Source organism: Dasypus novemcinctus, chromosome 12, assembly GCF_030445035.2.
Source record: "Dasypus novemcinctus isolate mDasNov1 chromosome 12, mDasNov1.1.hap2, whole genome shotgun sequence".
Lineage (NCBI taxonomy): Eukaryota > Metazoa > Chordata > Mammalia > Cingulata > Dasypodidae > Dasypus > Dasypus novemcinctus.
The window spans coordinates 9,048,005-9,061,302 of record NC_080684.1 but is presented as its reverse complement, the minus strand read 5'-3'; the positions used below and the strand labels follow the sequence as shown (position 1 = coordinate 9,061,302).

The 13,298-nt window shown below is 37.0% G+C and overlaps 1 protein-coding gene across 16 annotated transcripts in view; it reads right to left on the bottom strand.

The window, feature by feature from the left end:
* The window catches only part of CNTN1 (contactin 1), a 417,723-nt gene that overhangs the window by 34,903 nt on the left and 369,522 nt on the right, over positions 1–13,298 (bottom strand). For 9 of the 16 annotated variants that reach the window (XM_004461145.2, XM_004461143.2, XM_058307809.2 and 6 more), the window contains 3 exons: positions 7,088–7,274; positions 4,502–4,614; positions 3,565–3,721 (listed from right to left, as the gene is read on the bottom strand). In XM_004461145.2, coding sequence (XP_004461202.2) covers positions 3,565–3,721; positions 4,502–4,614; positions 7,088–7,274 — 457 coding nt within the window. The remainder of the gene's footprint in view (positions 1–3,564; positions 3,722–4,501; positions 4,615–7,087; positions 7,275–13,298) is intronic. The other 7 variants (XM_058307813.1, XM_023589575.3, XM_058307814.1 and 4 more) reach the window with 1 other exon arrangement.

The following is a 13,298-nucleotide window of genomic DNA, read 5'->3' as shown; positions in this document are numbered from 1 at the left end:
GCGGTTCAAACCCTGGGCCTCCATGACCCATGTGGAGCTGGCCCACACTCAGTGCTGACGTGCCATGCAGGGGTGTCCCCCGCGTAGGGGAGCCCCACGCACAAGGAGTGCGCCCCGTAAGGAGAGCCACCCAGCACAAAAGAAAGTGCAGCCTGCCCAGGAATGGTGCCGCACACACAGAGAGCTGACACAGCAAGATGACGCGACAAAAAGAGACACAGATTCCTGGGCCAATGACAACAGGAGAAGTGGACAAAAAGAACATGCAGCAAATGAACACAGAGAATAGACAACTGAGGTGGGGGGGAACGGGGAGGGGGGAAGGGGGAGGGGGAGAGGGGAGGGGGAGAGGGGAGGGGAGAGAAATAAATCTTAAAAAAAGAATAAATTAATAAATGAGATAAAGAAATCAATAAAAAAGATATTTTTAAATATGTATAAATATTATGAAGAAAATAAAACAGGGTGATATGACAAAGAATTACTCAGGGGGAGCTACCTTAAATTGGTGGCCATAAAAGTTCCTCTGGGGAACTGACATCTGAGCAGAAACAAAAATGACAAGAATGAACCCCCTGGGCAAAGACCCAGAGTCTTCCAGGCAGGAAGAAGATATCCTTGTTGGATTCAAGAAGAGAAAGACAGTCAATGGAGCAAAAGAGAAACTGCTCAACTGAACCAGGGAGTTTAACAGCGCCAGTTTATATGGGACAGTATAACCCACAGTAAGAAATTAAGTTTTTATTCCACAGGAAATCTTTCTAAGAGAAGAGTTACATAATATGATTTCAGTATGAAAAATCTCCATGGCTGCTACATGGAGAATGGATTGTCATAGTCCAAGGCTGGAAGCCAAGAGAAGCAAAAGAATTGCAGTAGTGTGGGTGAGAGACTAGGAGAGATGTGGAAATATATACATTTTAGCACAGCTAAAGTATGTGAACAGTGCTGCTACATTGTAGGCCTCAGATGTGTATTTTTTGAATAAATGAATTATATTCTTGGGCATATTTGGGGAAAAATATTAGGAATCTTTACATTTAGGAAAGTGCCTAAAGTTTCCATTTCTATTCACATGTTTTTTCTCATAACAAATAACTTAAACCAGTTGCAAATGAATTTAAATGTAAAGAAGAAATGTCTAAAATGGTACTATTCACCAAACATCTGACATTCAAAACGTTAATGAATGGTTTTTTGTACAGTTATGGTCTGACTAAGAGAAAAACAGTAGAAATACTGCAATAAATAGCACTATTATCTGTTGACAAAAAAAGAGGAAACAATATTCTGAATATGTTTGAGGTTTTTAAACAAGCATGTCTGTGTCTTCTGTACATGGGATATTTAAAATGGAACTTCAGATCATAAGTGTGCTGTGCTGGAACTGGTCCAAACCATCTCCTGAGAGCCAACTGTTAAAATTCCAGGGAATTTATGAACACGCTGTTAAAAATACCATTATTAAAATTTAAATTATGTAAACATATTTGTTAAAGTAAAAAACTTTTAAAAAGCCCAGTAAATACTCTAAACTCTTCTTCTATTCCTAATTATTTTATGACATTTTAACATTACCAATGTTCTCAAAGTTATGCCTATGGCATCTGTATTGTGGCAATACTATATTATAGTGTTATACACATCACTTTCCAATTCGACACATAAGTAGCTTGAAATGGGCCTTGGTGGGAGTATTTATACCAAGGAAATTGGCAAATGCTATAGACTAGGGCTTCCCACCCCCACCCCCTCCGGCAAGAGTCAACTGCTTAACATTTACCAGCACGCTAACAGTTTTAACAGTACTGATACAACAGTCACTGCTATAGCATCTCTAATTACAAACTCTTCTAGTTTAAATCCCAGAAATTAGTTTTGCTTCATATTAAGAATAACTAATGGAGGGCGAGGAAATGAAGAGAGCATCAGCTTTCTAAAGCTGGCTTCTAGGCAGGGAAGGTCAGTGCCGGGAAGCAACTGAGCTAGATTTTTGTACTTTCTCACCCTCAAAACAATGTCTACCTTTCTCTCTAACTTCCTTTTGAGAGAAGGTGTCTACTCCAAAGATAGTAGAAAAGTTTCAAAAACATCATTTTCTCCTATCAAATTAGTCAAGGCTAACACAGAAAGATAATGTTGAGGGAGTAGAGTGAGAAAAACACTCATACAATGCCAATGGGAATGAAAATTGATAAATATTTCTTAAAAGCAATTTGGCAATGTATATCAAAAATTTAGAAGAGTAAAACACTGTCTACACCTTTAAACTAATCAAGAGACAAATTAAAATTTGTAAAAATGTATTCAAAATAGCATTATTTATGATAGGAAATGGGTAAATACATTTTATACATTTGTTTGTACAAATTGTTTGAGAGATCATTGTGTATAATTTTTGAAATTTACTAAATTTTAAATAGCATGGGAAATGTTCACTATATAACATTATTCATTAAGTAGGATCCAACATGATATAGTCAATAGATGCTATAATATGTAAAATTATATATGTTTAAAAATGACTAGAAGCAAATTCAACTAAATATTAGGAGTTACTTTGGAATATTCAGAATATGATTGATTATTTTCTTTGAACATTTCTGTATTTTCCAAATTTCTACAAAGGCAAAATAATGACTTTCAAAGTAATAACCAAAGTTTTCAATGTATTTTTACCATATGTTGATTTTTAAAAGGTGGATATGTGCTATGGTAAATTCATGAAGATATGGCACACAGGTGAAATCAGCATTTTAAGGTATTAAATACTCTGGCATGGTGTTAAAGGAGTTTTCAAATTGTCTTATACATAATAAATAACATATTCATCTTTTTAACTATAGATCACCAATATTTTTCTAAATCAATAAACCTCATTTTTTATTTAGCATCAGTTAATATTTCATAGTCTTTCATAAAATTCTCAAATCAAAATCAATTTTTAATTCGGTACAATTTACAAACAGTTTCCATTGAGAGTGAGGAAAAAGCATGAAAATTTAAATGATAATGTGCTACAGAGTGCTAAAAATCCAAAACAGGGAAGAAATCACTGCCTCAAATTATTTCCAATTAACCAATGCTGTCAGAAATAGTTTGCAAAAAAAGAAGAGATAGATTGAGACAAAAAGAAAGGAGGAGAGGATAAAGGAGTAATAATCAACAGTATACCTATTTTATTACTATATTAGTATGTGTAGGGGAAGAATAAAGGGTAAGGAGAGTATTAAAAACAGTCCAGATAATTTCCTTTTGATATAAGAGAAATGTGGATATTATGACATAACGGTCTATATTATGGACCATTCTAGTGCATTTTATGGTGTGTTTAATTGTGTTTTAAAGTCCAGATAATAATCATCATGTGTTATTGTCGCAAATTTGCTTTTGTGACTCATAAGGGAAGAAATATCAAGTTTCAGGGTATCCCTGACATTTCAAATCTCCTTAGGGAAATACTAATGTGGGTGTAGATATCAGGCAAACTTCACGCTTGGGAATCCATTCGGCCTAATAACTTAAAGGCGTTTTATTGAAATGTGTTTTAAATGACTGGCTTACCTGAAATTTTGACTTGAGACACCACTCCATCTCCTCCATCACTGTGTGCACGGACCTCTACCACATACTCTCCATCCCTGGGAATTGGGACTTCTATGGAGTGTTTATGAGTTGAATACAGCTTGCCATCATGTTGGCCATCAGGTCTATAGAGTACCTTATAAAGTCCCAAATATGTATACTTAATAAAGTGGTAATAACGAGCCAATACCCTAGCACTCAAATCAGAACAAAAATTCTTACCCTTTAATTTATATATATAGTCCTAGGAAGCTGTGTTTAACAAGAGTGATTAAGTCATGTTATTTTAAATTCACAGATATTGATTTCTTATATTTTTAGAATTCCTTAACCATCTGAATTTTATTGTTTGAGATGTCCCAAAATCATGAGAGGGAAAGAATGTGTTTGCTTTTTAAAGAAAAATGTTTAAAATGAGGGCACTTTCAATATAGCGAAATAGTCTAAAGAAATTTTACTCTTTTTCACATTATTCCCAAAATTTGATATCCAATGAAGAATGTGATAGTGTATGATATCATGAAAGTATGGAAATAATCTTTCCTCATTTTTATGCATTTATAGAAGGTAATTCAGTACATCAAGGAGTTCACTGGGTTGGTGGGGTAACACTAACTTAATCGTAAAACAAAAATGGATTCTTTCTGTTTCTCTCTTTTAAGCACAGATTATCCTTATAATTTCATTCTTTACAGTAGTTATTCCATTTTTCTTGTTCGTCTGACATAGCATTATGCTGAAAGTCATTGAAGATGTTTTCTAATTTTAAAACTTATCTTGGTGCTATGCCAGCTAATTTCTGCTATACAGCTAGAAGTTGACTGGGTTTTGCTGAAATAGCAAAAATTTCAAACATCAACGACCCTCTGTAAGAATGAAGGTTGTGTGGAGAAGAAACTAGTAATCTCTTGTGTACCTTATATCCTGTTACTGTAGATTCATTTGATAGTGCAACGACATGATCCCAGGTGATTATGTAGCGTGAGCCAGACCTGATTGAACTGATGATCCTTGGAGGCTGGCTAGGAGCTGTGAAAAGTAACAATACGCAGTCTACGATCACCATAGCCAACCTGAGTTCTGCAAACTTCACTGCATCAGGAATTACAATGCCAATGATGATGCTGACAACAACAACCAGTACAACAACAAAAACAGATCACTCTGATGAGTCCTTACTATATGCCAGGCACTATGCTAAGCACTTGATCTCAGTGAGCTCATTTCATGCACCCCATGGCCCTGTGATGGTGGGAATTAGATCTACCCTAATGCTCTAGTCTCACCGCTCTCTGCTTCGGTTTTTTATCCCACCATTCTTTCAAAAATGGTTTCCAAAGCCACAAATAACCTCCTCTTGGCCAAAGCTAATGATGGCTTTTTAATTTTTTCAAACTTACCATCTTTGCAGCATCCCATAGAGTTGAACTCTTTTCTTTTTCAATCTTCTCTTTTCTTAAACTCATGGTATCTAAATATGTGGGTTTCCTCACACCTCGCTGGCTTCTCTTTCTCATTAACTATCCTGTGTTGTCTCCATATCCACTGCTTAAATCTAAAATTTCAAATGGCTTAGGGTTTGATCCCACACATCCTCTTCTCTATCTGTGCACTGTCCTTCAGTATTTCTAGTTCAGCCATGGCTTTAAATATCCACAATTCTACCTCTAGCCTTAACCTCTCTCTTGATCTCCAGATGGGGGTGTCCAGCCGCCGATATCTCCTTAAATGTCTGAAAGGCTACTCGAATGAAATGTAATCAAGATAGAACATTTGACAGGATCCCCCCAAATCTGCCTCTCTGAGACTTTCCCACCATTATTAGCAAATGGCATCACCAAACCCTAGTCTCTCAGTGAAAGTATTCAATCTTCTATGTCCCTCATCTCCTACATCCAAATTAGCAGCAAGCCATCAAGTCTGCCTTTAGAAAATGTTATACTTCTGACTCCTAGTGTTGGCCACAAAACCTGTCTCTTCAACTATTAAAATAGCCTCCTAATTAATTGGCTTTTTATTTTTCACCCACCACCATCCATTGTCCATACAGAGCCAGAATGATTAAAAAGTAAATTAGAAATCACTCTCTGCTTACAATCTTCCAATGGCTTCTGATCACACAATAGGAGAAAACCCACACCGCTTCACATTCTTACAAGGCCTACCTACTGTGGTCCTTGTGCACATCCCACTCATCTCAGAATGCTCCCCTTTCATTTCTGGGCTCTGGCTCCATTGGCCTTTTACATCTAAACCACGTCAAGCTCTTCTCACCTTAAGGTTATTCTCTCCACCTGGAGCAGCCTTCCTCAGGTCATTGTACAACTCCTGCTTAGCACTTGCACTACCTCGAACGCCAGCTTCTCCAAGAGGCCTTTCTGGACCACCCAACAAGAATTTGGCTCCCACCCAAGCCATAATCTATTGTCTGTTTTATTTGCTTTATTGTGCGATCAACTAATATGACCATTCGTATTTATTTGCCAGCTTTTAAATACAAAAAAAAAAAAAAAAATCTGTCTTTTTCCCTAGGTTGCAGACCCCAAGAGGCAAGGATCTGGTGTGGCTTGATGTCTTCTGCCCCTTCCACCCCCAGGACAGTGCAGGGCACATAGTATACCTTTGATTGAATGAATACGTGAATGAACACATGGGAAAACAAATGAAGGCGTGAACACTCCTTTCACAGACTAAGAAACTGAGGTTTAAGGCTACGAGGTCTTTCGTCTAATGTCATGCATTTAGGAAGTGCCAGAGGTGGCTATCAAACCTATGCCTGAGGCCAAAGCCTGAGTTGTATACCATATTCCATTATCTCATAAGAGTTTCTTTTTTTCCCCTAAAAAGATCTCATATAAGTTTTCATAGCCTAATGGTCATCATGTCTTCAGATTCTTTTGAAACTCCCTGTAGTTCTACCTGTAAATTTGCCTCTTTCATATTCAACTTGATTAATGAACACATCTATGAAAGTGAAGGCATTGAGAGTAGAATGGCCAGAAGGCCTGAGCAGTACAGGTGGCCTTGTAATGTGAACAATGAGAGAAAAGGGTAATAAAGGAGTAAATATAATGGTACTAAATTTAACTTGTACTTGCTTTGTGAAATGATGAAGGTTTATGAATCAAAGCATAGTACAAACGAGCAGAATTAATTTTTCTCATAATAGCCATGCATTCCTATGAAAGCAATGTTATTAATGAAAATAAAATGAAGACAAGTGAATCTTCTAATAGTGCAAAATGAGGGCTTCTTTACAAAGGCAAAATTCTGTAATTGTATAAAGGAACATTAAATGCATGAAGGCATTCTCTCCAGTTTTTCATTAAATACAATAATAAAGTTAAAAAAATAGAATAACCTTATGGAACCCCAAATACTGTAACTGAACACCGAATGTGCTCTCATTATTAGGTAGTAAATATCTCTCCAATGTACCCACATGAGGATTGACTCAGTTGGTAGTTTTTGATAGGTCTAAAATCAAAATGTGGAGACTCACGTGCTTTCTTGGTGGCGGTCTCAATCATTTCACTGGGGGGCCCACACCCCGCACTGTTGCAGGCCCTGACTTCCACGAAGTACTGAGTGTCTGGGAGCAGATTCTCCAGCCTGGCAGAGTACTCTTGGCTGGAAACTTGAACTCGGTGTGCTGCTGCTTCTTTGTCATGGGAAGCCCAGTACCGAATCTGTAAACATTGAAGTCAAGTAATATGTTGTCATGATTCAATGCTTCAGGTTTGAAACTTTCTTTCCAATCACTGCTGTAACAGATGTAGTTGGCTGAGCATCATAGTCTCGAATGTTACTTATGGGAAGTGTGAATCACTATTCATACTTCTACCAGTCTTAGAATATGGCCAGGCAATACATACAAGGCATACTGCTTAACGACATCAAAAGCAAAGGAAAAGTTCACCCCATTGCCTGAGATAATCTTACACTGACCACAAAAGGGAAAAACCAACAAACGAACACCTCCACATAACATTGACCTTCGAAATACAAAACTGTTTGGAAGCATCTGCTACAATAATTTTTATCATTTATTTTCTGCTTTCTGTTTACATGCTTTAAGAAGCTCTGTCTGTAAAACAATGGGATTTTTATTTCATGATTAACCAAAACACTTAAATAAAAATATCTATATGAATGTAATAGGGGAGCCAGTGTAGCTCAGTGGTTGAGCACTGGCTTCCCACATATGAGGTCCTGGGTTCAATCCCCAGTCCCGGTACCTCCAAAAAAATTTTAAAAATAAAAATAAATAAAATGAATATAATCTTGAACTTTTCATTTGTATAATTACATAGGAAACCACTATACAGTAGAACTAGATTGCTCAAATTCACTTGGCAACAAAGTGAGGTTTATAAAAAGACTCGACATATGCTAGAGCCATGGCAAGTTACTAATTTCTCATTGGTTTTGTGTGCAGTAGTTTTACTTTCCTTACTAGTGCCCAGTATATTCCCTAGTGGTTTTTAAATCATCAGACCAGAAGGGTGGCCTCAAAACCGTGGAAGTGGAATTATGCGAATAGTTCCAAAATCAGGTCTCAGTTGGCGGAGCAAAGGCTTTCTAACAATGGGAGCCACCTCAAGGGGGAGTGCTCAAGGTGCTCAGGCAGTGGCGACATACACCTGAGTAGGAGGAAGACAGTCTACCTTTTAGGGGGCTTTGAACTAGATCACATATTAGGCCCCTTCCACTGCTAAATGGAAGAGAAATAAAACAGATTGTAATGAAGTGTTAGACCTGCAATATGAGCACTCATCTACATTATCTGTGATGTTAGAATTTACTCTATAGCAATGGAAACTGAGGTCCATAGGGTTCATGAATTGTTGTATAGTCAGAGAAAGGGAGGTGAGGAAAGACCAGGATAAGCAACTGCATGGCTCTGGATATACTAATTATTCTCGGGTCCTCAGCTTCCACAAATGTAAAAAGTGATAATGATGCCCCCATTATAGGGGGCATTATTAGAAGATAGAATTAGAAGCCCTATCACATGTAGAATATCTGACCTACATGAGGTACTAAGTAAATGGTAGGTAATTAAGGGATAAAAATTCAGATTCAACTGTAAGTTTATTTGACCTCAAAACTCACTTTTGGTTTGACAAAGAAAAGACTAAGTATGATTACAGTTAGTGATTGATGCGTAAGCACAGTGTATGACTTGTAAAAATGCCTTCCCACTCATAAAATATATGGATACTTAAGAAAGAAATTTGAATGTCAAACTTGAAGTTAGAAAAGCCTTGGTATAAATAAAGTTTGGTTTAGTGATAGTTCTATGGCCAAAAATATGCATGCAATTTCGAAAGAGAGGTACAATGGTGCAATTTTTTCCAGTGTTAGGCACACAGTACAAGAGGTAGGGAGAAAAATGGGCACTGCTTTAGCATCAACCTTATCATTGAATTTCACATTTTAAAATTAGGAAAATTGTGATTCCACTTTGGTTTCTTAATCAGAAGGGAATTTCATTGAGCATTTTCAGGCCAAAATGACAGATTCTTTTCCCCATAAAATAAGTAATGATGAAATAGTAAGAGAAATGTGCCCTTTACACTCCAGGAAGCATTCACCTGGAAAGGCACAAAATGGTTGCTCAATACTTCTCTTCTTTTTCATTTGGCATAGTAATTAAGAACTTTTCAATCTACACTTCCAGACTCACTTTCTAGTACATCACCTTTCTCTGTCCTACTTTCTAGGAGAACAGGCTGTAAAACTGCAGTGTTTAAGGGGATGACCTTGATAAAATTAATATCTCAAGCTTCTAATTCTAGGGACGCATAGAGATAATGGTAATGATTTTGCTGGATGATGGATTCCTTCATAACTCAGATTCCAAATGGAAGTAAATTTTTCCATTATAGAGAAAAAAAAATCTTCCTCCCACTGACTCAAGGGGCAGAGGTTTAATTGCAAGAGCGGATTTGCCAGTCCAAAGGAAGAGAGGAGCAGGGCCGAACACTGGGGTTAGAGAGATCAAGTGCTGCAACATTATGTTGCATCATTTTAGTGTCAACAAAGTTCCCGTGCAGTGTTCCACTGAACACACTGACTTCTGTAGATATCAAATAATAAAAGTTGCAATGTTAAAACTAAATTTTGTTTTAGTTTTAGAAATAAGCTAAAACTAAATTTAGTTTTAGTTTAGAAATGAGCACATCCTAGGGAGAGTAACTGCAATAAAGAATTCAATGCAAGAAGCAGATATTTGTGTGCAGATAGAGTAGAAAAAAGGCACTAACAGTTCCATAAGAGGATTTTTCAAGACTTGTATGAAAAAGTATCCCATTGGAGCCAGAATGATATCCATCAACTTACTAATTATTAGTGATAAGGAGCTGACATAGCTATCAGAGTTCATGTTACATATAACTACCTGGAGGACAGTGATAAACAGTTATCACACAGGCTATGGGTTCAGCCATCTTAATAAAATGTATTGTTACTGCCATAATATTTCAAATTAAAGAATCATTCCAAGGAAAGTTGTGATCAAATACTGAATGAACACATCCCTCATGGCTATGACCATCTAGAATCTGGAGCCCAGATAGGCAAAATAAGGCAAACAGCAGCCTTTATAAAATTCTGCCTTAATTGGCATTGTTTTTGCCATGGTATTCTAATCTCTACACATAATACCTCCATATCTTAGCTGTGACTGTTTGAAACTGTATGTTCCCCAGAAAATCATGTTCTTAAAGCTGATCCATTCCTGTTGTGTAAACCTATTGTAAGTGGGACCTTTCTGTGAGGTTGCTTTGGATAAGGCATGGCCCAGGGTGGGTCTTAATCCTCTTACTGGAGTCCTTTGTAAACGGGATGAAGACAAAGAGGAAGGGAAGGAGAGAGAGGGAGAGGGAGAGGGAGAGGGAGAGGGAGAGGGAGAGGGAGAGGGAGAGGGAGAGGGAGAGGGAGAGGGAGAGGGAGAGGGAGAGGGAGAGGGAGAGGGAGAGGGAGACGGAGAGGGAGAGGGAGACGGAGAGGGAGACGGAGAGGGAGAGGGAGACGGAGAGGGAGAGGGAGAGGGAGACGGAGAGGGAGAGGGAGAGGGCACGCGCGCACACCATGGAAACAAGAAGCTGAAATTAATGAAACCCAGAAGACACGGGGGAGAACAGCAGATGGTATTATGTGCCTTGCCAGGTGGCAGAGGAACCAAGTATCACGGCAGCTTTCAGAAAGACAGTATCACCTTGGTGATGCCTTGATTTGAACATTTTCCCAGAGTCTAACCATAAGCAAATAAATTCCTAATGTTCAGTCTGAACCATTTCATGGTATATTGCTCTCAGCAACTGGGGATACTAAAACATTGGCTTTCTAAACTGTTGTTTAAATGTAGAGTCCCCTGAGATTCTTTCATTCATCCATCCATTTATCAAAAACTGAGCATCTGCCACATTAGAAACCCCCAAAACTGTTCTGGATTTCAGGGACAGAGTGACAACCAAAGGCCTTACTCTCACGGAGCATTCTTGTTGGCGCACTACGACCTGTGACCATGGCAATACTACGTGGTGACCACACCGAAATCTTCAACCCTTTATAACAGCTTTTCCATCCAGTTTAAAGAGGAGATATTTGTTGACTAGATTAATATGACAAAGTCCATTATTAAAAGAGACTCTACTCAAATGAGGAATTACAGGGACAAAAATTTTCTGACATCTCATCCAAATTTCCTCGAGACATTTTGGCAAAACAAAGGGAAAGAACAAAGCTTTTCTTCCTTTTCTCTTTGTACATATATCCTAAATAACTAATGTCTTTATTCATATAACTCTGGTGGGGATCTGTGAGGCTCATTAAAATTCAACACAAATTGAAGCAGTGGCTTAGCCATCCCCTGTAACTAGGGAACAGGGAGTATTGAATGTGTCAAATAATCCTTGATTCCTTTATTTTAGATTATGAGAGTTATATAGAATTTTTCACATGTGAGCTTAACTTTTACAATTGAAAGCATCTGATTACAAAATGATTTGACTATTTGAATAATCTGCCCCTCTTTTACTTAAATCAACTTATGTTTGCCTATGATATGATTTTAGGGAGTATGAAAATAATTTTTTTTACTCTTTGCCTTTTTATCTGAACTGCTTGCTAACCATTTAGAGTTAATTTCCAAATAGATGATAGAATTGGACTGCTACATCTTGATCCTCCTACTAAGTTTCCTATTGTAGCGAAGCACCATTAGTTCGTGAGAAAATTGCCTGGAGTGAGGCGCACAACCTATGATAATGGAGCAGAACAAATGTGCTGCTTTTGATTAAACAATAGAAAGATGAACAGAGTCTTAATGAATTAATGGAAATGGATTATCACCACCAGAAAGAATGCAGAGTCCATTTTATTGGTAGTAGATCATAAATTCATTTTCAAATTCATTTTCAAATGCAAGGGTGTATGCCAATATGGTGTATTTATTTCTCTCCATTAAATACTATGACATTTTATAATTTTATCCCTTTCTCTACATTCTTCTACAAGGCTCCGTATACTCTATCCCTAACTTTACCTTACCACAGTGCTTACTGAACAATTATGAAACTGTCTCATTACTTGTCTCTTTTCTACTACTAGATTATGTAAAGTTCTTGAGGGCAGGTGTATGTTACCTATTTGGAAATGCTCTTTGCATAGGATTGTGTTTGGCAAATGGTACTCATTCAAACATTGAATAAATGCTTATTGGGTACCCATTTTATACCAGGCACTGTGCTAGATGCAGGGAATGCAAAGGAAAACGAAGCAAACATGGCCTTTACCATGTTTGAAAAGCTAAAAAAAATGTTTAACTTAACCTAAAACTACTAATATCTTTGATGAAGAGATCTAAGTGTATAATTTTTCTCTAAGAACATTTCTTATAAAAGTATGTCAACTAAAAAAGAAAAGCCTCAGAAAAAGACTTAGACACTCTTTTAAATAAGGAATTATTATGTTTTCAAAAAATTCATGGACTATAATAGCACCACCATTATACAAAAATAATAGTAAAATCTGTTCCCAGAAAGTATAAAAAATTTTTAGAAAAAAGTTCTTTAATCTCATTTTTTAGAAGAAGCTCCCAAAAAAGTAATGATTGCTACCAATTTTGGAATTGGTAGAACTGGTAGAATTGCTTGAAGATGTTAGCATTTGTGGAAATTAAGCTAACTTAATTTTTTTATTTGTTACTTTAGTATTCTTTGGATTCAGATATCTAAGTCCTCTGCTTTCATTTCTGAAATTTCTCTATCTGAAAAAAACAATCCTCTGACAAGTGAAAATTTCTTTATAAAGGATTTAATATTGTTATATGGTCTTCAAAAAAAAATCTAAACATGGTATTTAAGTGTTTAAAAAAGACTCTGACATACAAAAAAAAAAAGCTCACTCTTAGCCCAATCTTTTAAAAGATGTATAATAATTTAAAATTCCCAGATTAAAAACTATTTTGGGTATTAGTACATGTAACAATTTATTAGTAGCAATGATAGAAATTGTTTGAAATCTTTATCGTACGTTTCTTGGGAGCTACTCAACATTCTCTTTCAGTTCAGTCGCTGCTGTAGGAACCAGCCAACCTATGCAGGCTGCAGATCCCCACAGGTACAAGCAGGTAACATTTCACCTTTTGCAGCGCCACTCAACTCTCTCCGCCTGTCCTGGGTTTTCCTCGACACGTAGTAGTGTGA